Consider the following 24956-nt stretch of genomic DNA (forward strand, 5'->3'; position numbering starts at 1 on the left):
CTGCCAGCAAGGCGCCATGCTGTGCTGTGGAGAACAACGGCACTCACAGGCTTACTTGGAGAATTGGAGAAAGGACGTCATAGCAATCATGTTGCACAGAGCTGCAAGGAAGCTCCAACTATAAGATTCACGATGACTCGCGAAACCATCTGTGGCCTTGGACTCTTGGTTGAGCTGCACCATCATCAAACCATCGATATTCTCCACGAACACACCTCCCCTCCTTCCTTCATTCTCGTGGAGCGCGTCTCAGATATTCGTTGCCATCTCTCCACATCACACCATGGCGCTCAACGCCTCCACAGGGGGTCTTTGCACGACGCCAGAGTGCATCCGGATCGCTTCCCATATGCTGTGGTCCATGGCGCCTAACTACACCGAGATTGACCCATGCACGGACTTTGATAAGTGTAGGTTTCGCTCCTCGATCAGAAGACAATACTGGACTAACAAGCCGGTCTGCCAGATGTCTGCGCCGGATGGGATGCGCATACCCAAGTCCCCGCCGGCCTAAACTCGATAGAGGTGATCGTTGAGCAAGACCAGCAGATCACATGGGATGTCAGCCAGATGTTGGAGGGGCCGTACCCTTCTGGATCGAATATCGGCTGGGTGACCGAGTCGCTGTCAAAAGAGCAGGCCGAGGTCGACAAGGAGAACTGGGCCCTGCTGCAGAAGGCCTACAACACCTGCATGAATATGACAGCAACTGCAGCCCTGGATGTCAAACCGCTGCAGGCATTTCTGGAAGACCTTGCCAAATCCTTCCCGGTCGAATCCGGGTCGCAGAAGACTGATCTCGATGCGTTTGCCAAGGCCGTGGTCAAGCTCCAACAGTTCAACATTCAGACCTTCTTCTCCGCAACTGTAAACCTGGATGATCTTGACAAGGTGAGCCTTCCACTCGTTTGGTAGATTTCATACACTCTCTAACTCCGCCTCAGACCAAATATGTTCCCGTTTTCGGTCCTCCCAAATTTACAGACATTCCTGCTGGTACAGACCAGGCGACTCTCAAATTGCTCACTGCATATGCTGCCGCTATACTGCAGGCTGTGTATCCTGGCAACCTGACCCTCGACGCAGCCACCGAGAAGGTCACCCAAATGCTGGAGTTCCAAACGACAATCGATGGCATGGCGAAGCTTGGATTGGCCAGCGATCCGGTGTCGCTTGATCCCACCAAGCTCGTGCCTAGGGCCTCACAGGAGGAGATCAACGCTACAGCGCCAGCGCTCAACTTCCCGGCGATCTTCGAGCTCATGGCTCCGAAAGGCTATAAACCAGAGAATATTACATTGCTCGGGCAAGACTATATGAAGAACGTCTCTGCCTTGGTCGCCGGGACCCCACCCGCTGCGCTCAAAGACTACCTCATCTGGCGTGCCACCCTTTCCCTTGCCGAGTTTACGATCTCGGACCTGACCAAGCCATTGAACGACTATCGGACCACCATCAAGGCCCAAGGGCTTCAGTATGGAGAGGCGGCTCAATGGCGAACTTGTGTCAAGAACATGGAAAGCGGCCCCTCCCTCGTTAATTCGCTGGGCCCCATCGGCACCCCTCACACCCTTGGCTTTGCCATCAGTCGCTTCTTCATTGATAGGTACTACAGCCCGGAAGCGCGTAAGCAGACTGACGAGATGGCCACCAACATCCAAGAGACGCTAGGCGAGAGAATGCTGCAGAAGGACTGGGTCGCAAACAAGACCAAGACGGCCATCAAGGACAAGCTCGACAAGATTGTGCACAAGATCGGCTTCCCCGAGTCGGACCCCAACGTCCTCGACCCGGCCTCCCTGCGCGACTACTACGCCGGCCTCGAGTTTACCGACTCCTACTTCGCCAATACGCTGGCCCTCGCCGGCTTCGGTGTCAACAAGACCTGGGCGCAGCTCGGGCGGCCCGCCAACCCGAAGGCCTTTGTCCTCGCGACCCCCATGATGGTCAACGCCTTCTACCAGGCCAACTACAACGAGATCAACATCCTGACGGGCTGGCAGCAGTTCCCCATCTACGACAAGGGGTTCCCCTCGTACCTGATCTACGGCGGCATGGGCGTCGTCGTGGCGCACGAGTTCATCCACGGCTTCGACAGCCAGGGGCGCAAGTTCAACGCCGAGGGCGAGAAGGCCGACTGGTGGGACAACGCCACCGTCGCCGAGTTCACCAAGCGCACCGACTGCTTCGTCGAGCAGTACGAGAAGTTCACCATCGCGGCGCCCAACGGCACGCAGCTGCACGTCAACGGCGCCAAGACGCTGCCCGAGAACATCGCCGACAGCGGCGGCGTGGCGACCAGCTTCGAGGCGTGGAAGCGGTCGATGCAAAAGAAGGCCAAGCGCGGGGGTACTTCCTCTGGCGGCGACTGCCGGCAGCAGAACCCGAAGCTGCCGGGCCTCGAGAAGTTCACCGACGAGCAGCTCTTCTTCATCAAGTGGGGGCAGACCTGGTGCGACAACCGGTCCCCCGAGTTCGCCGTCACGGCGCTCGAGACTGACGCCCACTCGCCCAAGAACGGGCGCATCAAGGGCTCGACGGCCAACTCGGCCGAGTTCTTGAAGGCGTTCAACTGCCCCAACAAGAAGCCGACTTGTGAGCTGTGGTGAGGAAAGGCGCTGTGGGATTATATTTGCGTTCATCACGAGGATATATGGTGACATCTTTTTGCTTGGAGTATCGGGATTATTCATGACTCTCTCTTTTGTCGTAATCGACACAATAATGTTTTACCGAGCGTGGACGTTGTTGCAGTTGTTCCAGAGGGTACCGAACACGGGGTTCGCCGTTTGTATGTAGGATAGACTCGAATATACGATCAAGGGTCAAAACTTCCCACGACCAAGCTTGACGAGATGTGCTTACGCTGCCCTGAGTATCCCTTGCGAACCTTCGCAGCCTCGTCCTTCTACTTGTATCCATCCCTCCCTGAAATCTGACCCCTGTTCCGCACCGCCAATCAAATTGGGTCCTCTCCCTGTATGTCTTTGGGTTCTCCAACATCATCTCCTTTGCGTTGTGGCGCACGATCCTCTGTATCCTCGGTTCCTGCTGCTGTAAGATAACATTCTCTTATCAGTCATCATGAAGCTCAGGATCTTTGGCAGGGCATAGTCAAAGCCTTACGGAGCTGCCCGGATGGAGTGTGTTGGGGAAATGCAGGAGTTCTTGTCGAATTGTAGTCTGTCCTCTTGCATCCGCCGGGAAAAGCGACGAGCCTTGCGTAATGTGCGATAGCTGGAGCCAAGCCGCGCTCAAGGCCGCTTGGGATAGGCTGGTGATGGTGATGGATCGATCATGCTTAGATTTCCGTCGATTTTGCGTCAGCCTTTGGCTAAAAATGTGCCACGCAAGGCCCTGTGTGAATGGCCGAAGAGCTGACTGAATAGGATAGGGAGTCAGCTACTGCTTGATCAACTCATCTGACGCGAGGCTACCAAATTGAGCCGTGACTTTCTGGGAGTAGGTCGCCGTCATGGAAGAATATACATCGCTGGGTCAGTTGTTCGAGACAATTGCTGACTCTTGGAGGTGGGGGTGATTTAAAAATCACTTGGCTATTCCACACAACCTTTCAAGTTTCATGAACCATTCATAGTGGTAGTGGTAGTTTGATGTATGGATCTTATACCCCGCCCGGCGCGTTTGAGAGATAATTCTCTGTGAGGGCGCTCGTCCTGCAAACCGCAAGCTTTACATCATTCCTCCAATCTGAAAGGCCTGTACACCAACAACAAAAGACTCCCGATGCCGATGGTCCCAAAGAGCTTTATGATATTGTTTGCATGCACTTTCCCGAGCTACAGGTATATTCTAGCACTAACAAACACTCTTCCTTACAAAGGAGGCGTGTCTCCGAAGGCCTGTAACATCCCCGGCGGCTCGTTCAGGCCTGCAATGCCGCCAAACTCGTCGACCCACGACCTGATCTCCTTCTCTTCGCTCGGCGACAGCTCGACCTGCGCGGACCCGACGTTCTCCTCCAGGTACTTGATGTTCTTGGTCCCGGGGATGGGATGGAAGTCCTCGCCCTGCGCCATCACCCAGGCGAGCGCCAGCTGCCCGGCGGTGCACCCCTTCTCCGCGGCCTTGCGCTTGAACTGGTCCACGAGGAGCAGGTTCTTGCCAAAGTTCTCCTTGCTGAAGCGCGGCAGCAGGCGCCGCAGGTCGGTCGGCTCGAAGTCGTCGGGCGACTTGATCTGGCCGGTCAGCATGCCCCGGCCCAGCGGCGAGTAGGCGACGACGGCGACGCCGAGCTCCCTGCAGGTCGCGAGGAGGTTCGTGCCGGACGCGCCCTCGATATCCAGCGTCCAGGGACTGTACTCGACCTGGACGGCGGCGACGTGCTCTATGGCGCAGGCGCGGCGCAGAGTCTCCGAGGAGGGCGACGAGAGGCCGATGAACTTGATCTTGCCTTGCCTGTGGTTGCCGTCAGCGAATAAAACGGGCATGTTGAAGGTTGGAACTTACCGTTTGGCCTCGGCGAGAACCTGCATGGTCTTCTCTATCGGGGTGACATCGTCCACGCGGTGGACGTAGTAGAGATCGATCGACTCGATCCCGAGGCGCTCAAGACTGCCCTCCAGGCACTTCCGGCAATAGTCGGGCGAGCTGTTCCGCACAATCTTGCGGCCCGCCTCGAATGAGAGGCCGAACTTGGATGCGAGAAAGATGTCGCCCCGCCGCTCCGGGTGCAGCTTGAACCACTTGCCGAGCAGGGCCTCGTTGCCGCCGTAGAAATCGGACGTGTCCCAGTGGCGGCAGCCCAGCTCCCACGCGCGGTCCAGAACAGCCAAGCTCTCCTCGTCGGGGCTGAACATGCAAGAGTCAGATAATATTGCTCAAAAAGGACCGATGTGCAGAGGTACTTTGTGTGAATGCGCCACGAACCGAGGTTTTCCATAGGCAGCGCTGATGCCCATCAGGCCGAACCCAGGCACTTCCACCCATGGTCCATTCTTGCCAAGCTGGCGTTTGGGGAGCTTGGCGGTCATCTTGCTCGGCCTTGGTGTTGTTGTTGTCTTACAAGCTCCCGTCACCGTAGCAGGACGCGGTTTCTCCCAAGATCAAATCGAGATGACATTCTTTTTATCTTTCCCCAGATAGACCGGGTCCAGGCCTCGGTCCTCGAGGCACGCGGCTCGCGGCTTTTCGGATCAATGGCCCCGTCCCCGCAATGCGGGAGAAACTTGAGGCCTCGCTAGCTACTTGCCGTGAAAACAATTATGGAGCCGCGCGCATTGCCGAGCGAGTTTACTCCACGAAGGGCGGCGCCTCTACAATACCTACGATGCCCGGCTTGACTTTGCACTGCATATCTGTGCAGGATATGAAATTTTCTCCGTACGGGGTGAGCTAGCCCAGCCTCGCTTGAAGCGGAACCTCAACTCGATATTCTTTGGTTGCGTTCAACCAACGAATATAATCAAAGGTCGACTGGGCATTGACAACCTCGCCAGTTTGGAACCTGAAAATGTAGGGACAAAATTGGTGGTAGTATTGATGCTTGCGTAGTTTCCTCCAAGTAATACAGTCAGTGGCTCCTGCCCCATGAAATAAACATTCAATGTTGAGCTGATTACCGGCTGCGCTTTCCAATGGTTCTCCCCGATCTAGATCAACGGAACAGGGAAAGTCGTTACCAACCTTCACTTGCAGACTTTCAATGCACGCGCAGTAATCGAGTAGCCTTGGACGCCATATAAGGTCAACATTTCCTCGATTGGGTGCTGCAAGCCTGAAGACCTTCGACTATCTCGAACTGCATCCTATGCATCCAAGTTCCTCATGTCAGCCATCCCTCTTCGCTCGCGCATCATGGGGGCGCGATTACTTCTTCTGGCTTGCCTAGCCCATCTCTACTTTCTCGCCAGCACTTCGACATCTCAAACCTCCCGAGTTCATCCGACTGTTATTCTATTCTGGCCTGTCATGGGTTATCTCATAACATATTTGTTCGGCACCTTAGTCACTACGAGCGAGCCGGCCACAAGTGACCACGATCATGGCTGCCATGGTGCCGCTCTCCTGCTCTCAGCCGTGGTTACAGTGATCACGGCATGCATTTATTTCGCGTGATAGCCCTGCATGCACCGGGCACGCCTGGGACCGCAAAAGCACAGGGTGGCTGAAGCAAATGGTTATCCTCTCCACGAGGCAACCAACATTCATGGACCGGCTCAACGATGGCTTTGATTTTGGTTGACGGGTTTGCGCACAAAAACAGGGCTTTCCTGCCCTAGATGGGGTGGAATGCACAGAGTCAAGGGCCAGCCTTAGAATCCCAGCCCTGTCAAGATGCAAATCATGAACATTGTTCCAATCAAGGGTACTGCGTCGAATACGTGTTCTTGTCGAAGTTGGTCGCTATGGCATATTGGCAAAAGGGAGTCCTCTTCATAGTTACCACACACTTTACAATCATTACCGTCAAGGTCACACCTGTCGAGACACAGCATCGATCGAGACAGGGCTGCGTTGAAAGAGCTATATTTAGAAATGAGGAGAAGATGGAGAGAAGGAAGAATATCCACCTTGTTACAGTGGTCAGTGGTCTGCATCACGTGTTAGGCTTTGCGTGTTGGTGCGGCACAGCTGTCCAGCCCACGTCAATCTTCTCCTCGAGGTCGTAAATTGTACTCAGATGTTCGTTGTTGTACTCTGCGCTGAAACGGGCTAAATGACCGCGTGCTCCTCATTCTGGTATTTAATCCCCGGCGACCTCGCACGGTCTGAACATTGCGGCATCTTTTGTCTCGGCGGCGTCCACCGGTGGTAGCTGCCGGCCCGTGTGAAGTACCTGACTGACCAACCCCCCTTCCGTGAGCCCCTGAGCGGCCGGACCAGACAACTGAGTACCTGGTTCAAGTCTTGGCTCCTGGAGTCAATGTTATTCTCAGGTATGAGCGCTTCTGGCTCTTCTCCCGTCATCTATTCCATCGGAACTGACGAGTTCGTCATGTATCAGTTGTAAACCTGTCAAACTTGTACGCTTCCTTCCCAACACCGCAGCCAGCCTTTGCATGCTCCCGATCCCAAGCATGACTCTTCCAAACGATCCCCGTGCCGTGGCGACGCCTCCCGGCAGGAGCATCAAGGTACTCGCCGTCCTAGTCTTCCCAGCCCACTTTAGCGCCATGTCCCAGCTCGGGATACCGCCGGTTTACAGGGCTCTCTACATCTCTACCGTCGTTCCCGTGGCTATACTGGGTTACGTGATAGGATGGTCCTCCAACAGTAGGGGCTTGGAAGATCGACGGCCTGGAACCCAGCCCACCGGCGGGGAAAGTGTCGATCCGCCAGTCAGGTCGGCCGCAGAGAAGGCTGATATCCGTGACAGAGCTGGCATGTTCTTGTCCGCACTTCTCGCGCTTGTCATCACCGTCGCATGGTTTATCATTGTCGGCATTCGGCTTATGAGATGCGCATGCCACCTGGAGGACGGGCAACTGTGGTAGAGGCGCCAGTTGTGCAAAATGGTGGACCGATGCCCGCTGTTCGAAGATTCTGCCACTGCGTGGGAGTATTCACTCGAGACTGCGACTCCTGGGTCGCGCACCGTATGGAAGAGCACAACTGCGTCAGAGGGAATGATTCGCCAATCTCAATCACTTGAGGGAGCCTCATCTTTGTTGAATATGCAATGGCACACACTGCGTCCGAGATAGTCTTTGGATTTCTCACTTCAATTCAGTATTCATCATTGGCTGGCCAAGAAGTCATTACTCAGGACATGTGGCGAGGACCGCCTCTTGACTGCCAAGACACCTGTGGCTCACCTATGGCTGGGAATACTAGTTCAGGACACCCATAAGAGCGTCAGTGTCCAAGACGGCTTCCAAGACATTGGCTTTGGGATAAACATTTGCTTAAATGAGCTGCACGTCGGAGAGCTGGGAGCTGCCCGGAAATCAACCCTCGGCCCCCGTCTCAAAACGGCAATGCGGAGCAACCATTCCCGAGACAACAACGCCAACAATTCCACTTCAGAGCAGCAAGTTCTTGCATCCCCTGCAGAAACAACGACCCGGGACGGTGCGAGGGCCGTAATCCCGGCAAGTGATCGTCGAGTCAGTGGACAGACTGTTAACAGAACTACCTGGCTACCCATCAAACCCGTTGGTGTTGGGTAGTGGGACGGCACTTTGTAGGCTGTTAGCGAAGACGTATCTCCTGGTGAACGCCTGCCAGCTGTTCCGAGGCCCGCCTGCCCGGGTTTCGATCTAACTTGTTCCTGAGCTGATCGGATTGACCGCGTCCAGATCTCGTCGGTTCCTGCATGGAGCTGGGGCTGCTGACCCCGGTCACCAATTTGCAACCAGGTGCTTGGCACTTTGTCCTCGGCCGGGCCCCTGCACCACCACACCCAAGACGGGACAATGATGAAGAGTCGCAATGGAGATATCTGCTTCCGTCAATGAGGCGGGACGATGGCCCCCGCATACCAAGGGGGGTATAGGGCGGCGACGTGGAGCCGCGCGCTGAGAGACGAGAGTGATGGATATATAGAGCAGCGCGGGCGTCTCGCACAGACATGATGGAATGATCGTGAGATCTGCCCACGCGCTGCATCTTCGTCTCGTCGCACCTACAAGGCCTCCGTTCCAACCCCCCGCCCTCTCTCTCTCCGTGTAACCAACCATGGCTCGCAAGGCAGCCCTCGCGGCAGCTTCGCTGCTGTCCGCCACGCTGGTCGCGGCCCAGCAGATCGGCACGGCCGTGCCGGAGGTGCACCCGAAGCTGACGACGCAGCGGTGCACCGTGGCGGGCGGGTGCAAGCCCGTGACCAACGCCGTCGTGCTCGACGCCGCGACGCGCAGCATCCACAAGGCCGGCGACCCGGCGACGCCCTGCACCGTGGGCAGCGGCGCCTGCGCCGACGCGGCGTCGTGCGCCAAGAACTGCGCGCTCGAGGGCATCCCCTCGTACGCGGCGCAGGGCGTCAAGACGGCCGGCGACGCGCTGACGCTGAACCAGTTCATGCCCAACGGCGACGGGAGCTACCGCGTCGTGACGCCCCGGGCCTACCTGCTCGACGCCGCGGGGCGCGACTACGAGCCCATGCGGCTGCTCAACGCCGAGTTCAGCTTCGACGTCGACCTGAGCCGGCTCGTGTGCGGCATGAACGGCGCGCTGTACATGGGCGAGATGGACCTCACGGGCGGGCGCAGCGAGATGAACCCCGCCGGCGCGGCGTACGGCACCGGGTACTGCGACGCGCAGTGCCCGACACTGCCTTGGATCGACGGCGTGGTGAGTGGGATTCTGCTGAGTTCTCCCTTTTTGACTTGCAAAGGCATTTGAAGAAGAAAAAAAGGAGGCATTTCACTGATCTTTATTTTCTGCAGGCCAACATCAACAACGCCTACGGAGCGTGCTGCAACGAGATGGACATCTGGGAGGCCAACGCCCTGGCCCAGACGTACACGCCTCACCCTTGCACCAAGGACGGCGTGTACAAGTGCCAGGGAGAGCAGGAGTGCGGGCTCGACAACGGCGTGTGCGACAAGTGGGGAGGTAAGTCGACCTGGTCTCCTCATACGTTTTGCAATGAAACATGAAGCGAAAAGAAAGACTGAACAACAACAACCAAAAAACAGCCAGCTTCAACCCGTACTCGTACGGCTTCAAGGACTACTACGGCCGCGATAAGACGGTCAACACCAACAAGAAGTTCACCGTGGTGACGCAGTTCCTGACCGACGACAAGACGCCGACGGGCACGCTCGCCGAGATCCGGCGGCTGTACGTGCAGGACGGCAAGGTGATCCAGAACGCGGTCGTCAGCGCCGGAGGGGAGCAGCACGACTCGATCAACGACGCGTACGTCAACAGCACGGCGGCGTGGACGGTCAAGCGCGGCGGGCTGGAGACGATGGGCCGGGCGATCGGGCGGGGGATGACGCTGACCTTTTCCATCTGGGCCGACAACGGCGGGTTCATGAACTGGCTGGACAGCGGCAACGCGGGGCCCTGCAACGAGACCGAGGGCGACCCGAAGCTGATCCAGCGGGACCACCCGGACGCGGCGGTCGTCTTCTCCAACATGAAGTGGGGGGAGATTGGCTCGACGTTCCAGGCGCCGCCCAAGTGCGTCAAGCATCGTCGCGAGGCATAGAGAGAGAGAGAGAGGGAGAGAGAAACAAACAGAATGGAAAGGGCTCAAGGGTTTCTTCTTGCCTGTACATACTTGCATAGAGCCTGTACATTCTTGCATCGGCCAATTGGACATAAGGCACTTGATCTTATATCCGTAAAGGACTTGCATCCCGTCGCGATCTACCGTGCGCGCACCATCACTGCTTCGAGAGGAGCTTACTCGGTGGCCCTAATTAACGAGCTCTCTCGCCAGACGTGACTCGAACACCGGCAGTCGAGAGAGAGAGGCACGCGACCGAGCCAAGCGCGGGACGGAGAGTCTGACATCGGGTAGGGCAGGGCTCCCCACGCGGGCCGAGATGCATGCGTGCCGCATGTGTGGTAACTAACCCACACTGAGCAAGATAATCATGTTGCCTGGGACGGACGGAAGAGGTCCTGTCATGTTCACGTCGAGGACCAACGGCGAGAATCTGTGGAGAGAGGGAGGGAGGGAGGGTGATCTCCCGCTTGCTGTTATAGGCGGACAAGCTTTCAGGCCTGACCGGGGCGATGTCGTGATACCACCCAAAGGTTGGTTCTCCCGCGAGGACGACAGGACGGCACATGCATGATTGGGGGTTCAATTGGACCGGGACGAACTGGCTGGCTGGCACGGGCAGCTTGGTTCCTTTGAGAGGCAGGCTCTAGACCGGACGCTCACCCCGCGACACTTGCGCAAACCTTAGCAAATGAGTTCGAATACGCAAGCCAGGACAGTCAATGGAATGGTGGACAGCAAACACGTACCTGGCAAAGGCAAAAAGTCAATTGCACCGTCCAGCATCCTTCGACAAACCCGCGTGGCCGCGAGGCGAGCCGTGGCGTAGCGGCGACGTCACGACTGTGGGGGGAAAGGAGGGCCAAGGCCGCAAGTGTGTGGGAAGCTTCCTGGTTTTCTTCTTGGATCCTGGGCGTCCTTGGTGAGCGGTTTCTGCAAAGTACCTCTCGCAACCAAGTAAATCGGATCACCGCCCCTTAATAAATTGACGATGGAGGGAGGGGACCGGTCAGCAGGCGATTACCGGAAGAGTGCTAGCAGATGGGGGCACCACTGCCCTACTCGCCCGGGCCGGACTGTCTCGCGATCCATTGAGGCGGCCACGATAAGGAGGTAAAATGGAGCCCTGGAGCTCTTGACGAGCAGAGCCTTCACGATAGAGAGCGATGTCAAATCAGTTTAAAGGTCTCCTTTGCCCGTCCTCGTGCCGACCGAGGTTGGCGTCTTCATCATCAATGAGTGCTTCCCCGGAAGATCCACAAAGGACCATTCATCTCAACGTCTGCTTTTAGGTTGTGGGTTGACGAAGCTCTAGCCTTGATCTAGAGCAGCCCCCGACAAGGCCAATTGACTGATCTTCAGCTCTGGAGACTTACGCTGAGGTACCTTATCCACCGGGTTGCGAAACTTCTCGAAAGCACGCTGAGCTGTGTGGCCGGGCAACAAAACAACAGCGACTCTCCCTCGTCCACACCGTCTTTTATCCCCTTCACAGATCTATAATATCTTCTCATACTATCCATCAGCAAGCAGAGATCAGAGGAGAGGAGACCAACCAGACTTCAAGATCCAGCCAGCCAGCCAGCCAGGAACAGGATCTGCGCGGCCAAAGTCTAAATCACACCCTGCCCTGGCATTTGGTGAATTAGTGGATTCTACAGAGGGCACGCCGCTGACCTGCCCGCCTCCAATTCGTCGATCTCACTAAAAACCGAACCCACCAGCCCAGCCGAGATCGCGCCAATTCTCGGAGCTGCCTGCCCCTGCACTGCTGCTACCTGCGCTGTGGTTGTGCCGCTGAGATTGATTTTTTTCCAGATCGGGAAGTTCTCTGAGGCGCATTAACACGAGCAGAGATCTTGCGTATTTTCACGCTCGCTTGCACAGATCTCGCTCCAAAAGGCCCAATGCCTATCATCGACACGAGGAAAGACCTCGCGGCGCTTTTTGCCGCCCAGGTCGAGGCCACGCCCGACGCTCCTGCGCTCGAGGACGGGCCCAAGACGTGGACTTATGCCGAGCTCGACCGTGATGTCACCGCTCTGGCCCAGAGGCTTCGTCGGCATGGCGTCGGCCGGGACGATCCTGTCGGCGTCCTGATGGGACGTGGCGGAGACTATGTCATCGCCTGCCTCGCTGCACTCCGAGCTGGCGGTGCCTTTCTGGTCCTCGAGCTCGCCTACCCTCCAGGCCTGCTGGCGAATGTGATCGACGATGCAAAGCCCAAGGTGATCCTCACCCAGAAGGCTCATGCCGCGCACATCAAGGCCGACGTCCCCATCTTCATCCTCGACGAGCCCGTCGAGCAGGCGAATGGCTCGGCGACAAACGGCCACGCAAAGAAGGAGCTGCCGCCGCTCCCAGCCGACGACGACCTCGACAGGTTAGCCTTCATCTCCTACTCGTCGGGCACGACGGGCACCCCCAAGGGCATCGCCAACCCGCACCGCGCGCCGGTGCTGTCTTACGATCTGCGTTTCCAAGTGAGCGACCTCGGTCCCGGCGACCGCGTCGCCTGTAATGTCTTTTTCATCTGGGAGATCATCCGGCCTCTGCTGCGCGGCGCCACCGTCATCACCGTCCCCGACGAGGCGAGCTACGACCCGGTGTCGCTCGTCAACCTGCTGTCCGAGAAGCGCGTCACCGAGACCCTCATGACCCCGACCCTCCTGGCCACCGTCATCTCCCGCCACCCCAAGCTCGGCAGCCGCCTACCGCACCTCAAGACCGTCTGGTTCAACGGCGAGGTCGTCTACACCGACCTCGTCCGCCGCGCCATCAAGGCCCTGCCCAGCACCCGCCTGCTCAACTGCTACAGCGCCAGCGAGACCCACGAGATCGCCTGCGGCGACCTGAGGGAGATGCTCGACGACGACTCGTCCGTGTGCGCCGTGGGGCCCCTCATGGACCCCAGGCGCATGTACGTGCTGGACGAGAGCGGCACCCGGAAGGTCGAGCAGGGCGACGTCGGCGAGCTGTTTGTGGGCGGCGATCTGCTGGCGCGGGGCTACCTGAACCTGCCCGAGACGACGGCCAAGGCTTTCGTCGCCGATCCCTTCGACCCCGCGCCCGGCGCCCGCATGTACCGCACGGGCGACTTGGCGCGCATCCTCCCCTCTGGCCTGCTGCAGATCACCGGTCGCGTCGGGTCCATGGTCAAGATCCGCGGCTACACCATCCAGATTGGCGCCGTCGAGCACGCCATAACCAAGCACCTCGCCGTCAGGACGTGCGCCGTCGTCACCCACGGCGACGGCCTCGAGAGACAGCTTGTCGCCTACATCGTGCACGACAAGGAGGAGCCCGGCGACCGCACCGTGCCGACCGTTGACGAGACCGGCCACAGTCCCGTCTCCCGCCGCGTCCTGGCGCAGCACCTCGCCCAGTACATGATCCCTGCCCTCTGGGTCGAGCTGGAAGAAATGCCGACCCACGAGGTCTCCCAAAAGGCCGACTACGCCCGCCTGCCTCCGCCGCCGACCGGCCGCAAGACCAACGGGACCAAGGACGAGGACAAGGACATCAAGATCAGCCTCGAGACCATCCGCCAGCTCTGGGCCGAGTCGCTCAACGTCGGCAAGGCCGCCATCACCCAGGAGCACGACTTCTTCGACATGGGCGGCCACTCTCTGAGCTTGGCCGACCTCGGCAGCCGCATCTCGAGGACGTTCGGGTTCCCCGTCCCGCTGCCGCGCCTCGCCGAGGATCCTACCCTCGAGGGTCACCTGAAGGTCGTCCGCGCCGCTCGCGACGGCCACACCGCTGCCGTGCAGGCCGACCTGCCCGGCGTCATGAAGGCGGACGCGACTTTGCCCGACGACATCCAGGCTTCGGGAGCCGAGTTCTGCCAGATCAAGGAGGCCACCACGATCCTCCTGACGGGCGTGACCGGCTTCCTCGGCGCGTTCCTGCTCAAGGACCTGCTAGAGAACACGTCGGCCCAGATCGTCTGCCTGGTCCGCTTCCCCAACCCGACCGAGCAGACCAAGGGCGCCGGCATGGCCCGCCTGCGCAAGAACCTGCTCGACCTCGGCATCTGGGACGACGCGGTGCTCGACCGCGTCGAGATCCAGCCGGGCAACCTCGCGCGCAAGCGCTTCGGCCTGCCCAACGACGACTTCGAGGAGCTCGCGCGCCGCGTGCAGGTCGTCATCCACGCCGGCGCCACCGTGAACCTGGTCTACCCCTACGCCGCCATGCGCGGCGTCAACGTCGGCGGCACGCGCGAGATCCTGCGCCTCGCGGGCCTCGGCGGCGCCACCGTGCACCACATCTCCACCAACGGCGTGCTGCCGCCCTCGGCCGAGGGCTGGGACGAGGACACGGTCGTCGACGTCGGCGCCGCCGAGAAGAGGCTGCTCGACGGCTACGGGCAGACCAAGTGGGTGGCCGAGCAGCTCGTGCTCGAGGCCGGCCGCCGCGGGCTGCCCGCCAGGATATACCGCCCCGGCACCATCAGCGGCCACACGGCATCCGGGTCGACCAACACGTACGACCTCGTCAACGCCGTGCTCGTCGAGTCGCTGCACCTGGGCTACTCGCCCGACGTCGACGGCTGGCTGCTCGAGATGACCCCCGTCGACTTTGTCGCGCGGTCCGTCGTCGCGCTGGCCAACTACAAGGGCACCACCGCCGATCAGCAAACCGTCTTCCACCTCGGCGAGCCGAACCCGTGCACCGCCAACGCCGTCTTCGAGCACATGGCCGAGCTGGGCTACCCGACCAAGAAGCTGAAGTGGGACGACTGGATGGCGAAATGGAGCCGGGAGCGCGGCGACGACAAGACCGAGGACAACTCGTTCACGGTGGGCATCCTGCGCAACGGCATGCCGAGCGAGGGCTTCCTCAAGCTCGTCACCGTGCTCAAGGACCCCCGCACGGCGCCCGTGCTGGCCAAGTGCTGGCTCACCCGGCCGTCGATCGACCGCGACCTCTGGAGGACGTACATCCGCCACTTTTACGCGCGGGGCTGGCTGCCGCGCCCGCCTCTGCAGGGCGCCAGCACGGCGGCGGCTACCCCCCAGGAGGAGGAGGAGGAGAAGAAGGGCCCCCTCGCGGGCCGCGTCGCCGTCGTCGTCGGCGCGTCGTCGGGCATGGGCGCCGCCATCGCGACCAAGCTGATCAAGGAGGGCGCCAAGGTGGCGCTCGCGGCGCGCCGGCCGGCCATGCTCGAGGCGCTCAAGAAGAAGTGCGGCGGCACCGACGCCAACGTGCTCGTGCACCCGACCGACGTGACCAAGCGCGAGCAGGTCGAGGAGCTCGTGCGCGCGGCGGCCGCCAAGCTCGGCGGCGACGTCGAGATCCTCGTCAACTGCGCCGGCGTCATGTACTACACGCTCATGGCCGGCGCCCGGACGGAGCAGTGGGAGCAGACGGTCGACGTCAACTGCAAGGGCCTGCTGCACTGCCTGGCCGCCGCCGTCCCCGGCTTCCTGGCGCGCGGCAAGGGCCACGTCGTGGCCATCACGTCCGACGCCGGGCGCAAGGTCTTTCCCGGCCTCGGCGTGTACTCGGGCAGCAAGTTCTTCATGGAGGGCGTGCTGCAGGCGCTGCGGCTCGAGACGGCGGGCACCGGGCTGCGGGTCACGAGCGTGCAGCCGGGCAACGTGCGGACGGACCTGCTGAGCATGTCTACCGACGACGAGGCCGTGGCCAAGTACGGCGCGCCCTCCGGGGCGAAAGTCCTGGCCCCGGAGGAGGTGGCGGACGCGGTGGTCTATGCGCTCTCGCAGCCGGAGCATGTGGCCGTCAATGAGATTCTCATTGAGCCGAGGGACGAGCCTATCTAGAGAGTAGAGCAGGCAGGGTGCTGGGACTACAAGTGAGAGTGTCAGGAGGAGGAGGAGGAGGAGGAGGAGGGGGGGGGGGAGGAGAACAATGTATTAATGATGACGACCTTTTTGGTATGACATTTGAGATGGTACCCTTTTAACATGGTATCCGGCCGGGTAGAAAGAACACACAACTGGACAAGCTTGATGATGATGTTTAGGACGCGAATTCAACTCCGTTCTGGTCGGCTTGGTGTAGATAGAGTAGACGTATTGGGATCATGACCACGACTTTGGATCGCGAAGCACATACGATGAGCAATAACTTGTCGGCATTGGCGTTATTTTACAATTGGTTGGGTTGCGATGTTTCGAGACCTGTGATATGATGAATGTGATGATGCTGAAACCAGGACGGCCGCTAAGAACCTACACACGTGGGATTTTTCCCGGGCGGTACGGGCCACCTTTCATCCACTTCATTGCTGCCGCCGAACTCCAACTCAAGCAAATTAATCCTTCCCGGACAAAGATTTCATTCGTGGCCACCTCGTTTCCTCACCAAGTCCTTGTCTCAATCAGGTGTATTAGCCGGTATCAGAAGCACCCATCCTCAACAAGCCAGAGAGAGGAATGGCGCCGACAACGGCGGCCGCGACCGCGGGCACCAGCGACCGCCCCGCCATCCTGATCGTCTGCCACCCCCTGACCGGCCACATCACGCCCATGCTCGGCATCGCCCGCGGCCTGCTCGACCGGCGCTGGTCCGTCTCCTTCCTCGGCTCCAGCCTCCACCAGGCCGCCATCGAGGCCTCCGGCGTCGCCTTCTACCGCCTCCAGGGCGCCGCGGACCTGCAGCGCCCGGCCGGACCCAACAGCGCCAACGTGCCGGAGCACGACTCCCTGCCCTGGCCGCAGCAGCAGCAGCAGCAGGCGCCGCCCTCCGCCCAAGGCCAGTCGTACCAGAGCCTCGAGGCCCTGCCCGACGCCTACGCGAGCCTCTGCGCCGCGCTGAGCGACCTGTACTCCTCCTCCCCGGGGAGGAGGGTCGTCGTGCTGGCCGAGGCCTTCTTCTACGGCGCCGTGGCGCTGCGGCTCGGCGCGCCGCTGCCGGAGGGCGTGCCCGAGCGGCCGCGCAGCCTCTGCGTGTCGGTCACGCCGCCCGCGATCCGCAGCGCCGACCTCCCGCCCTTTGGCTTCCCGTTCCCGTTCGACCCCTCGGCGCAGGGGCGAGCGAGGAACGCGGCGCTGTGGGCCGAGTGGGAGCGGCGCGCGGCGCCGCTCACGCGCCTGCTGGACGCGAAGCTGCGCGAAGCTGGGGTCGTCGTCGCGGGAAAGGTCGGGGTGCTCATGGCGGGCGGGAATTATACCTGCCACGAGCGGATACTGCAGGTCGGCCTCCCCGGGCTCGAGTACCCGCGGTGCGACTTCCCTGCGCAGTTTCGCATCGTGGGGATCATGCCGCGCAGCACCACCGGTTCCGCGAAGAGGCCCGAGTTCGACTGGTGGAGTGAGATTCTCGCCAACTCCGAGCTCGCGGCGGACGATCCGGCGAGGAAGAAGGTCGTGGTGGTCACGCAGGGCACGGTGCAGACCAACCCGGATGATCTGCTCATCCCGGCCATGCAGGCGCTTTCTCAGAGGGAGGACGTGCTCGTGGTGATGATCCTGGGTAGCAGGGGGGCCCGTCTGCCGGCGAGCGTGGCGATGGCGACAAACGCCCGCGTGGCCGACTACCTGTCTTACGGCGCCGTACTGCCGTACACGGATCTCTGGGTGCATAATGGCGGGTACGGGGCCGTCACGCAGGGTATCGCCCACGGCATACCCATGGTCATCGCCGGCGATGGGCAGGACAAGCCGGAGTGCGCGAAGAGGGTGGGCTGGTCTGGCATCGGTCTCGATCTGGGCGTCACCCGGCCCGGCAAGGAGCGGCTCGGGGATGCCATCGAGCAGGTGCTAAGGGAGGAAAGATTCAGGGCCAGGGCAGAGGAGCTGAAGAGGGAGAGCGAGGCGATCAACATCTTTGATAATGTCGAGGAGGAGATACTTAAGGTTGCAAGCGAGGCGCCTTTGCCTAGGTAGACATACTTTGCAATGATAACATAGAAGCTAGAGATAGATACTCATGCTAAGTAGATCTCATTTTCAAGAGAAACGTCGCTTCAGGGGCCGGCCTTTATTCAAACATCAAAGAGAGAACATTGTGTAGACTAAAGACCAAAGAGTGGGTTAGAAGCTACTGTTGAGTAACTAGAGCTCAATTCTTCTCTTTCGCGCCGAATTCCCTTCTATGCTCAGCCCACATCTCATCGCGAAGCTCTTTATCCTGTAGAATCTCCAACCCGGTGGCTGCCATAGCTTTCCCAAAGTTCATTGCGGCGTCGAATGCTGCGCTAGTTCCGGCTGCCTCTGCGAAGTCGGGTTGATGCGGCCCAATCCCCGGACGGTCTACCGGAATGGTGAAGCTAGGATGGAGACTCGGAAGCTCGTAACTGACGTTACCTACAGGATAGTGGGCATTAGTACCTCGACGCCGTTTTCCGAGTAAGTCATCCGGATATCAAACCTTGGTCTGTCGAGGCCCCGCTCACAGTCGGAGGCGCGAACTGGTACTTGAGTCCCTGCCCAGCAGCCATGTTCTGGAAGCATTTGGCGATAGACTTGCTACACTGTAGGTCTTTGTAGGTTTTGTCCCTATTGAAAGCATATCGTTAACATTTCCTGCCATCTGAACCTGCGGTGCGTCGGTACAAACCAGACAAATTCAAGGGTGCATCCAGCAGCAGTGGCTGCGCCCTCGAAACAAGCAATCACCCGCTTGCAGGTTTTCTGTAGCTCAGCATCTGTTTCTGCCCGGACAGTGACCATCATCTCTGTGAGGTGTGGTATCACGTTGGGCCTATCTCCGCCCCGGGATATGATGGCATGGAGGCGTTGATTTGGCTGGATCTGCTGCCGCAACATCGACAAGTTGGTATAAGCCGCAACGGCAGCATCGAGAGCATTCTTGCCCATCCAGGGAGAATAACCGGCATGAGCATTCACGCCGCGAAACGTCACAGTCGCGCTGGCACGAGCCATAGTGCTGACCAGAATGACGCCGCTCAGGTCTCCGGATGAAGTATCAGGATGTCCCATCAGACATGCATCGACACCCTTGTACGCGCCAGCTTCCAGGAGATCAATCTTGCCACCTCCGGCCTCCTCAGCAGGCGTTCCAAGAAGTCTCACGCGGCCTTCAACCCCGTTTTCTCTCAGTGCGTCTGCGGTGATCAGGAAGGCGGCAAGCGAGGATGAAGCAATCAAGTTGTGTCCACATGCGTGGCCAATCCCAGGAAGGGCGTCGTACTCGGCGTTGTACGTGACCAGCGCACCACCTTGGCCCGACTCAGCCTCAAAAGCTGTTTTAAGGCCATAAACATGGCGAGTGACTTTGTATCCAAGCCTCTCTAGGGCGTCGCACAGCGTGTCATGCGCATAGTGCTCTTCGTAGGCGACTTCTGGGTTGTCGTGTATCTGAGGTACAGGTGCGTGCGCTTGTCAGTTTCTTTAGTGGAAGTCGTGTTATGGAGCTAGATGTACCTGGTTGTTGACTTTGCAGATCAGCTCTGAATGCTTCTTCAAGAGCTTATTCAACTGCTCGTTCTCCGTAGGACAAGGTGGTATAGAGCCCATATTGGTCGAGGAGACTCTGTCTATGGAGTGAACGTATGCAATAACAAATAGTGTGGCTTTCGAGACAACCTCAAGAGAAGCGAAGAACTTTGCTCTAGCTTATGGATGTGGGCGACGCTTTGAGACTTAATATGAGAAATGGTTGGAGGAGCTAGCTTGGAGACAGGAGTGAGACGATTGCCCGATGGAAACAGGACTGCCTGGACCGAATGCATCTGAGTCGCTTCGGTAACAGATACTACTCACGAACGCCTGGTCTTCGAACCAAGCAAGTGGCTGTCTGAATGGTTGACGGAAGTTCATCAGGAGCTACCTCAATCAATATCCCTGTCACATCCTTGCCCTAAGAACTCGGAAGGGCTATCCCACTACCTAAATCCGATGGGCTTGATAGGTAGTCAAGTACTTCTGTTAGCAGTCCGTCAACTAATCTGACCATCACTTGCCAAGGAGGGGTAGTGAAAATCTCACGATCCGGCCACCACCAGCATATCAGCTATCTTTTTGAGGTCACTACCAACAAAGGTACTATCTTAGCCGCGCAATCGTGGATCGCCAGGCTATCAGCTCGGCAGACTACCAGCCAATTAGAGCTACCGAGTCGGCTCCTCGCCGACCAATCACAGAAGCCGCTACTTCAAGAGAGCTGGCAACCCCTCACAAGCCCAGATAACTCCTCAGACAACTCTCCATTCCCCTTGTCATCTCAAGTTCTCACAGACACGGACACGGACATTCCGACAAGACAGGGACGTTCCGATAGGTAGGACAGGTCATATCTAAGGCCGACTACGTGACAACCGTGCTCCAACCGCGGCCCTCCTGAGAACCAGCTGCTTGTTCTCGGCAAATACCTGGACCTATCATGGCTGGACGAGGGGCACCGCGTTCGAGAACAGGTAAGTGGCCGACACGGGGCGCGCACACCTCCACTATCCCTTTACTAATACGCAGAACAGGGTGTTCCACTTGCCGAACCCGGAAAGTCAAATGCGACGAAGAACGTCCTTCATGCCGACGATGTCGGAGTGCCCAGCTGGGCTGCGAATGGCTCCAGGCAGCCAGACGACGGTGTGTCAAGCGCATCCGTGCAGACAAGTCGCCGACTCGCAGGTCACCGCAGTACCAGATACTTCTCCCGCGAGACGTGTTCGTCCCTGCCGATGGGGCTTGTCAGCTCCGCAACTCCCTCCACCTATCCCTGGCTGACCGCGAGTATCTCGTGTACTTCCCCAATACCTCACTCGTCACCTTGATCGGCAAGCCCTGGAAGTGGGGCACTCTGCGTTATCTCTACGGCCGGGTAGCGTCCGAATCCTCCATTGTTATGCGGCTGATCCTTGCTATATCAGCAAGTGAAGTCGAAGGCCGGAGAGACTTGGATCCGGAGAACTTCAAGTTCACAGCTCCGTGCCGAAGGGGGACCGGTTTGGCCCACTATAGTGCCGCCCTCCTAGAGTTTCGGAATGAGCTGGCGCACTTTGCGCGGGGCCCTCCGTCTCAGAGCAGGATGGACGGCGTCATTGCTGCCTTTGTCTTGATGGTCGTGTACGAGGGCCACTTCGGTAGCGGGTGGTCTGCGATGCGCTCTCACATATCTGGCGCCTACGCGTTTCTCAAGGCCCGCGGGGTCCTCCCGAGCAAGAATTCAAAGGTAGACACAGAGTTATCTGTGCTGAGCAAGTGGCTTCTTATGTCCCTCATGTGAGTCTTGAGCTCATACCAAAGACATCCCGCTGGCGTGTTATCTTGGCTAATCGTTTCGCCGCAGGTATATGGACCTCAGTCACTCTTGGGGAGACGTCTCTGAAGACGATTCATGGAATTGCATTGCAGCGGATGATGAGTTTTGTAATGTTGTCGACACTGCATTCCTCGACAGTCGGGCCGTACACTCAGCCATCTTTGCTGAGGAATACCCAATCGAGGCGCTTGCCGATGATCTAGCCGTCTCTCAGCCTTTGGATTTTGCTCATGAGTGTGCGAAGCTAAAAAGAAACCTTGTCTCATACGTCAGAGATGTAAACCTTGGCAGAGAATCCCAGACCGCACCCGAGAGTCTGTTCCGAAGTCTCGAACGGATAGGTAAAGTATGCTCTACCACACAATAGCCCACTCGGTATTGCAGATCAGTCGCTGACGTCCCAATTTGTGTCCGCATAGCGGTTCCAAAACTTCATCATTCTGGCACAGAAGCCCTATCACACGATCACCACGCGTGAAGCGGAGAACATGTACTACGCCGTCGCCGACTATCACGCATTGGAAGTTCTCTACCATCATCATATATGTGTGACAGCGAGCAACGGCTCGCCTGCTTGCCATCGAAATGCCCTCGCAGCCGGAATGGGTATTGTCAGGAAGATCATGGCAATGAAACCCCGGGCCATGCTGAGGGTTCTGTGGTGTCTCCCAGTGTTTGCAAGATTCTTAAAGGACCCCGAAGATCGCAGGTGGATGCATGATACCACAGAGTACCTTCGTCGAGATGCAGGCATGTCTGGGACAATCGGCGATAAGCTCAAGGTCATCTGGGCTTGTGGGAGCACATAGAACACTACTATTGGGTGAACAGGAAGCCTCATGCCCAGCCCTTGATATCTACATTTGTGCTGGGCTGCCGCAACGGCAATCACTGAGGCGGAACCGAAATAAGATGTCGGAGAAATCTATCGCTTTGGAGAGCAGGAGATAGTCTTGAGCGTCTGAATTACACAAAGCACTGCCGATTCTCGGTAAAATGCAGCTGAGATGCAAATTCTTGATCATTGCTTTTATCGCTTGGCCTCTCATCAACGACTACTAGTGAATTTGATCATGCACCCGAGACGCACGACGAGAGCTGGGGAAAGTAGCCGCCCAGCTTTGAAGTTGCCGAAACAGCCAATCAGCGAGTTTGTTTGTTAACTTATGTTCACTCAATGCCCGTTGCGAGTGGACCATCTTTACGCGAAGCTAGTGTGAGCGAGCGGGGAACAGAGACACTACTTCATAGAGAACTAATTGATAAGGGTGTCCAGACTACCCCTGGGGCGCGGAATGAGGAAGTGTTGAGTTTCCGGAGCACAGATATCGTGCCTAAGAACGGACGGCAAGTTACCTCGGGACGGCCATGTTAAGGTATGGGGAGAATACAAATACGGTCGAGTTGGACTGTTGGATTGTCGTTTTACCAGCCATCCCCAGTCGTAGCAAGAGCCATTCAAGCTCGTTGAAGGCTGTTTGTCAACTACTTGTTCCCCCAAGCTTTCTCATCAAGGCAACTACTTTTCAGCTTTTGTTACATCATGGCCGATCCAACTCCCAAGCTATCTAGTGAAGTGGCCGACATCAAGGCAAACGATGTTGAGAAGCCCGGAGATATCACTGCGGGCCCGACAGAGCCCTTCGAAGTGGAAGAAGGACGGCTGGGCTGGTCTAGCACGTTGCTAAGAAAGATCGACTTGCAGTAAGAACATTGAAGTAAGAGAAGGACACTCGAGATTACTGACCACTTGTATTCTGATGATCACAGTCTAATACCGCTCATGTGTCTGTCATATATGATCCAGTTCTTGGACAAACAGACCTTAAGCCAGGCATCGTTGATGGGTATCATCAAAGATCTGGTAAGAGATCTCAAGAAAAGCATAGGGAAAAGATGCCAGGCGAGATAACAAACAAAACTCTAGAATCTCCAAGGACCGCAGTTCTCATGGGCAGGGTCGGTCTTCTACTTCGGCTTCTTAGCATTTTCCTACCCTGCTTCGCTCCTAATGGTCAAGTTTCCAATCGGCAAATATCTCTCGTCTAACTTGTAAGATATTGCCTGACGCATCCATATAGACCTTGACTTGGGTTTGTGTTACAACTTCTGACTACCGGCAGCTTCATCTGGGGCATAATACTCGGGTGCCACGCGGCGACGCACAACTATACCGGCCTCATGATTGTACGATTTCTCTTGGGTGCGGCGGAGGCGTCTGTCAGTCCGGGATTCAGCCTTATCACCGGAGCCTGGTATCGACGTGATGAACAACCTTTGAGACACGGGCTCTGGTTTGCTGGAAATTCGGTCGCAACTGCATTTTCTGGCTTGCTAGCGTATGGCATCGCTCACATTCGCAATAGCCTGTCCTCTTGGAAGGTAAGTGATACGTAACAAGCTTCCACTGACTACCACTCAGCCCGTCGCAAAACTGACCTTGTCATGCAGTGGCTTTTCCTCATTTACGCAATGATAACAGTGCTATGGGCAGTAGGCCTGGGGTATCTACTCCCAGACAGCCCATCCTCCGCTCGGTTCCTCACCGAAGAGGAGCGAACCCAAGCTGTGGAACGAGTCAAACTTAACCAGACGGGTACTATCAATCATAAGATCGAATGGGATCAAGTGTGGGAGGCTTTCTCTGACTACAAGATCTGGCTCCTTGTCCTTTTTAACTTGTCCAACAACATCCCCAACGGAGGTCTGACCACGGTAAGGACGCCCGCGCCGTGATAGGAGCACTCTCCCAGGCAAGCTACTTCAAGTACTAAATCCGACGCTTGTCACATCAAACAGTTCAGCAATCTCGTCATGGCCGGCTTCGGGTTCTCGACTTTACAGGTCTTCCTCCTGTCGATTCCAACGGGCTGCATTCACGCGTTCTTTGCCATTGGAAGGTAGGTCCCCAGTTTCTCGTGGGATCAAGCCCGGGTTGTTGGATCTGACATGCTACCCAGCACCTTCTTGGCGGGCAAGTTCCCCAAAGCACGCTGCCTATTGACAGCGGGATGCATCTCTGTCTCGTATGTGTCACCTGACTTAACCAGCCCAGCCAGTACAAGTCCTATTTTGCTCACACAAGCCGTAGTCTCATGGGCTGCATCATCATCTATGCGAGCGATGTCAAGGGTGCGAAGCTGTTCGGCCTCTTCATCTTCCCCGCCTACGCTGCTGGATTCCCGTTGTCTCTATCAATGGTCGCATCCAACGTTGCCGGGTATACAAAGAAGGCGACAGTCAACGCTATGATGTTCGTCGCGTACTGCGTTGGAAACATTCTCGGCCCCTTTTTCTTCTTCAGCCGCGAGGCTCCAAGATACCAGGTCGGTCTTGTTCTTCACTTTCACAAACCTCTCGAGTTTAACCCTAAGCTTGCCTCTGCACGACACTCCTTCGCAGACTACAGCTAAAGCTAGCATTCGTGAACTGGGCTAACAAATCGAGATTATGTCTCTCTAGAGCGGGTTCTTGGCCGTCATTATCTGCTTTTCGGCCGCCATATTCTTCATACTGACCTTAGCTTTATGCTGGCGCATGGAGAATTCGAGACGTGATCGTCAATATGGTCCGGCAGTTCCTACAAGCCTGACTAGCATCGAAGGAGATGGGGGGCCGGAAGACC

At 57.9% G+C, this 24956-nt stretch overlaps 9 protein-coding genes across 9 annotated transcripts; 7 read left to right on the forward strand and 2 right to left on the reverse strand.

Annotated features, from left to right (window-relative positions):
- Positions 1 to 283: 283 nt before the first annotated feature.
- E0L32_009921 (uncharacterized protein) lies at positions 284 to 2609 on the forward strand (the record flags this gene model as incomplete). The annotated part of the gene is made up of 3 exons (XM_031144936.1): positions 284 to 410; positions 455 to 891; positions 945 to 2609. 3 exons carry the CDS (start codon positions 284 to 286, stop codon positions 2607 to 2609), a joined length of 2229 nt encoding a protein of 742 aa, XP_030990293.1.
- Positions 2610 to 3836: 1227 nt separating this feature from the next.
- Positions 3837 to 4994, reverse strand: E0L32_009922 (uncharacterized protein; the record flags this gene model as incomplete). The annotated part of the gene is made up of 3 exons (XM_031144937.1): positions 3837 to 4419; positions 4471 to 4812; positions 4891 to 4994. 3 exons carry the CDS (start codon positions 4992 to 4994, stop codon positions 3837 to 3839), a joined length of 1029 nt encoding a protein of 342 aa, XP_030990294.1.
- A 2046-nt stretch (positions 4995 to 7040) lies between these two features.
- Positions 7041 to 7457, forward strand: E0L32_009923 (uncharacterized protein; the record flags this gene model as incomplete). Its single annotated transcript, XM_031144938.1, has 1 exon — positions 7041 to 7457. The coding sequence occupies one exon, from the start codon at positions 7041 to 7043 to the stop codon at positions 7455 to 7457; it is 417 nt and encodes a 138-aa protein (XP_030990295.1).
- A 1183-nt stretch (positions 7458 to 8640) lies between these two features.
- On the forward strand, positions 8641 to 10117 carry E0L32_009924 (uncharacterized protein; the record flags this gene model as incomplete). The annotated part of the gene is made up of 3 exons (XM_031144939.1): positions 8641 to 9252; positions 9348 to 9516; positions 9600 to 10117. 3 exons carry the CDS (start codon positions 8641 to 8643, stop codon positions 10115 to 10117), a joined length of 1299 nt encoding a protein of 432 aa, XP_030990296.1.
- A 1928-nt stretch (positions 10118 to 12045) lies between these two features.
- Positions 12046 to 15927, forward strand: E0L32_009925 (uncharacterized protein; the record flags this gene model as incomplete). Its single annotated transcript, XM_031144941.1, has 1 exon — positions 12046 to 15927. One exon carries the CDS (start codon positions 12046 to 12048, stop codon positions 15925 to 15927), a length of 3882 nt encoding a protein of 1293 aa, XP_030990297.1.
- Positions 15928 to 16635: 708 nt separating this feature from the next.
- E0L32_009926 (uncharacterized protein) lies at positions 16636 to 17994 on the forward strand (the record flags this gene model as incomplete). The annotated part of the gene is made up of 1 exon (XM_031144942.1): positions 16636 to 17994. The coding sequence occupies one exon, from the start codon at positions 16636 to 16638 to the stop codon at positions 17992 to 17994; it is 1359 nt and encodes a 452-aa protein (XP_030990298.1).
- A 175-nt stretch (positions 17995 to 18169) lies between these two features.
- E0L32_009927 (uncharacterized protein) lies at positions 18170 to 19587 on the reverse strand (the record flags this gene model as incomplete). The annotated part of the gene is made up of 4 exons (XM_031144943.1): positions 18170 to 18414; positions 18479 to 18606; positions 18668 to 19428; positions 19495 to 19587. 4 exons carry the CDS (start codon positions 19585 to 19587, stop codon positions 18170 to 18172), a joined length of 1227 nt encoding a protein of 408 aa, XP_030990299.1.
- An 865-nt stretch (positions 19588 to 20452) lies between these two features.
- On the forward strand, positions 20453 to 22140 carry E0L32_009928 (uncharacterized protein; the record flags this gene model as incomplete). Its single annotated transcript, XM_031144944.1, has 4 exons — positions 20453 to 20486; positions 20547 to 21291; positions 21359 to 21677; positions 21751 to 22140. The coding sequence occupies 4 exons, from the start codon at positions 20453 to 20455 to the stop codon at positions 22138 to 22140; spliced, it is 1488 nt and encodes a 495-aa protein (XP_030990300.1).
- Positions 22141 to 22874: 734 nt separating this feature from the next.
- On the forward strand, positions 22875 to 24744 carry E0L32_009929 (uncharacterized protein; the record flags this gene model as incomplete). Its single annotated transcript, XM_031144945.1, has 6 exons — positions 22875 to 23035; positions 23102 to 23195; positions 23698 to 23713; positions 23754 to 24046; positions 24131 to 24231; positions 24387 to 24744. 6 exons carry the CDS (start codon positions 22875 to 22877, stop codon positions 24742 to 24744), a joined length of 1023 nt encoding a protein of 340 aa, XP_030990301.1.
- Between the last annotated feature and the right edge of the window lie 212 nt (positions 24745 to 24956).

Source organism: Thyridium curvatum, assembly GCF_004353045.1.
Source record: "Thyridium curvatum strain D216 chromosome Unknown NODE_76_length_201104_cov_79.467521, whole genome shotgun sequence".
Classification (NCBI taxonomy): domain Eukaryota; kingdom Fungi; phylum Ascomycota; class Sordariomycetes; order Thyridiales; family Thyridiaceae; genus Thyridium; species Thyridium curvatum.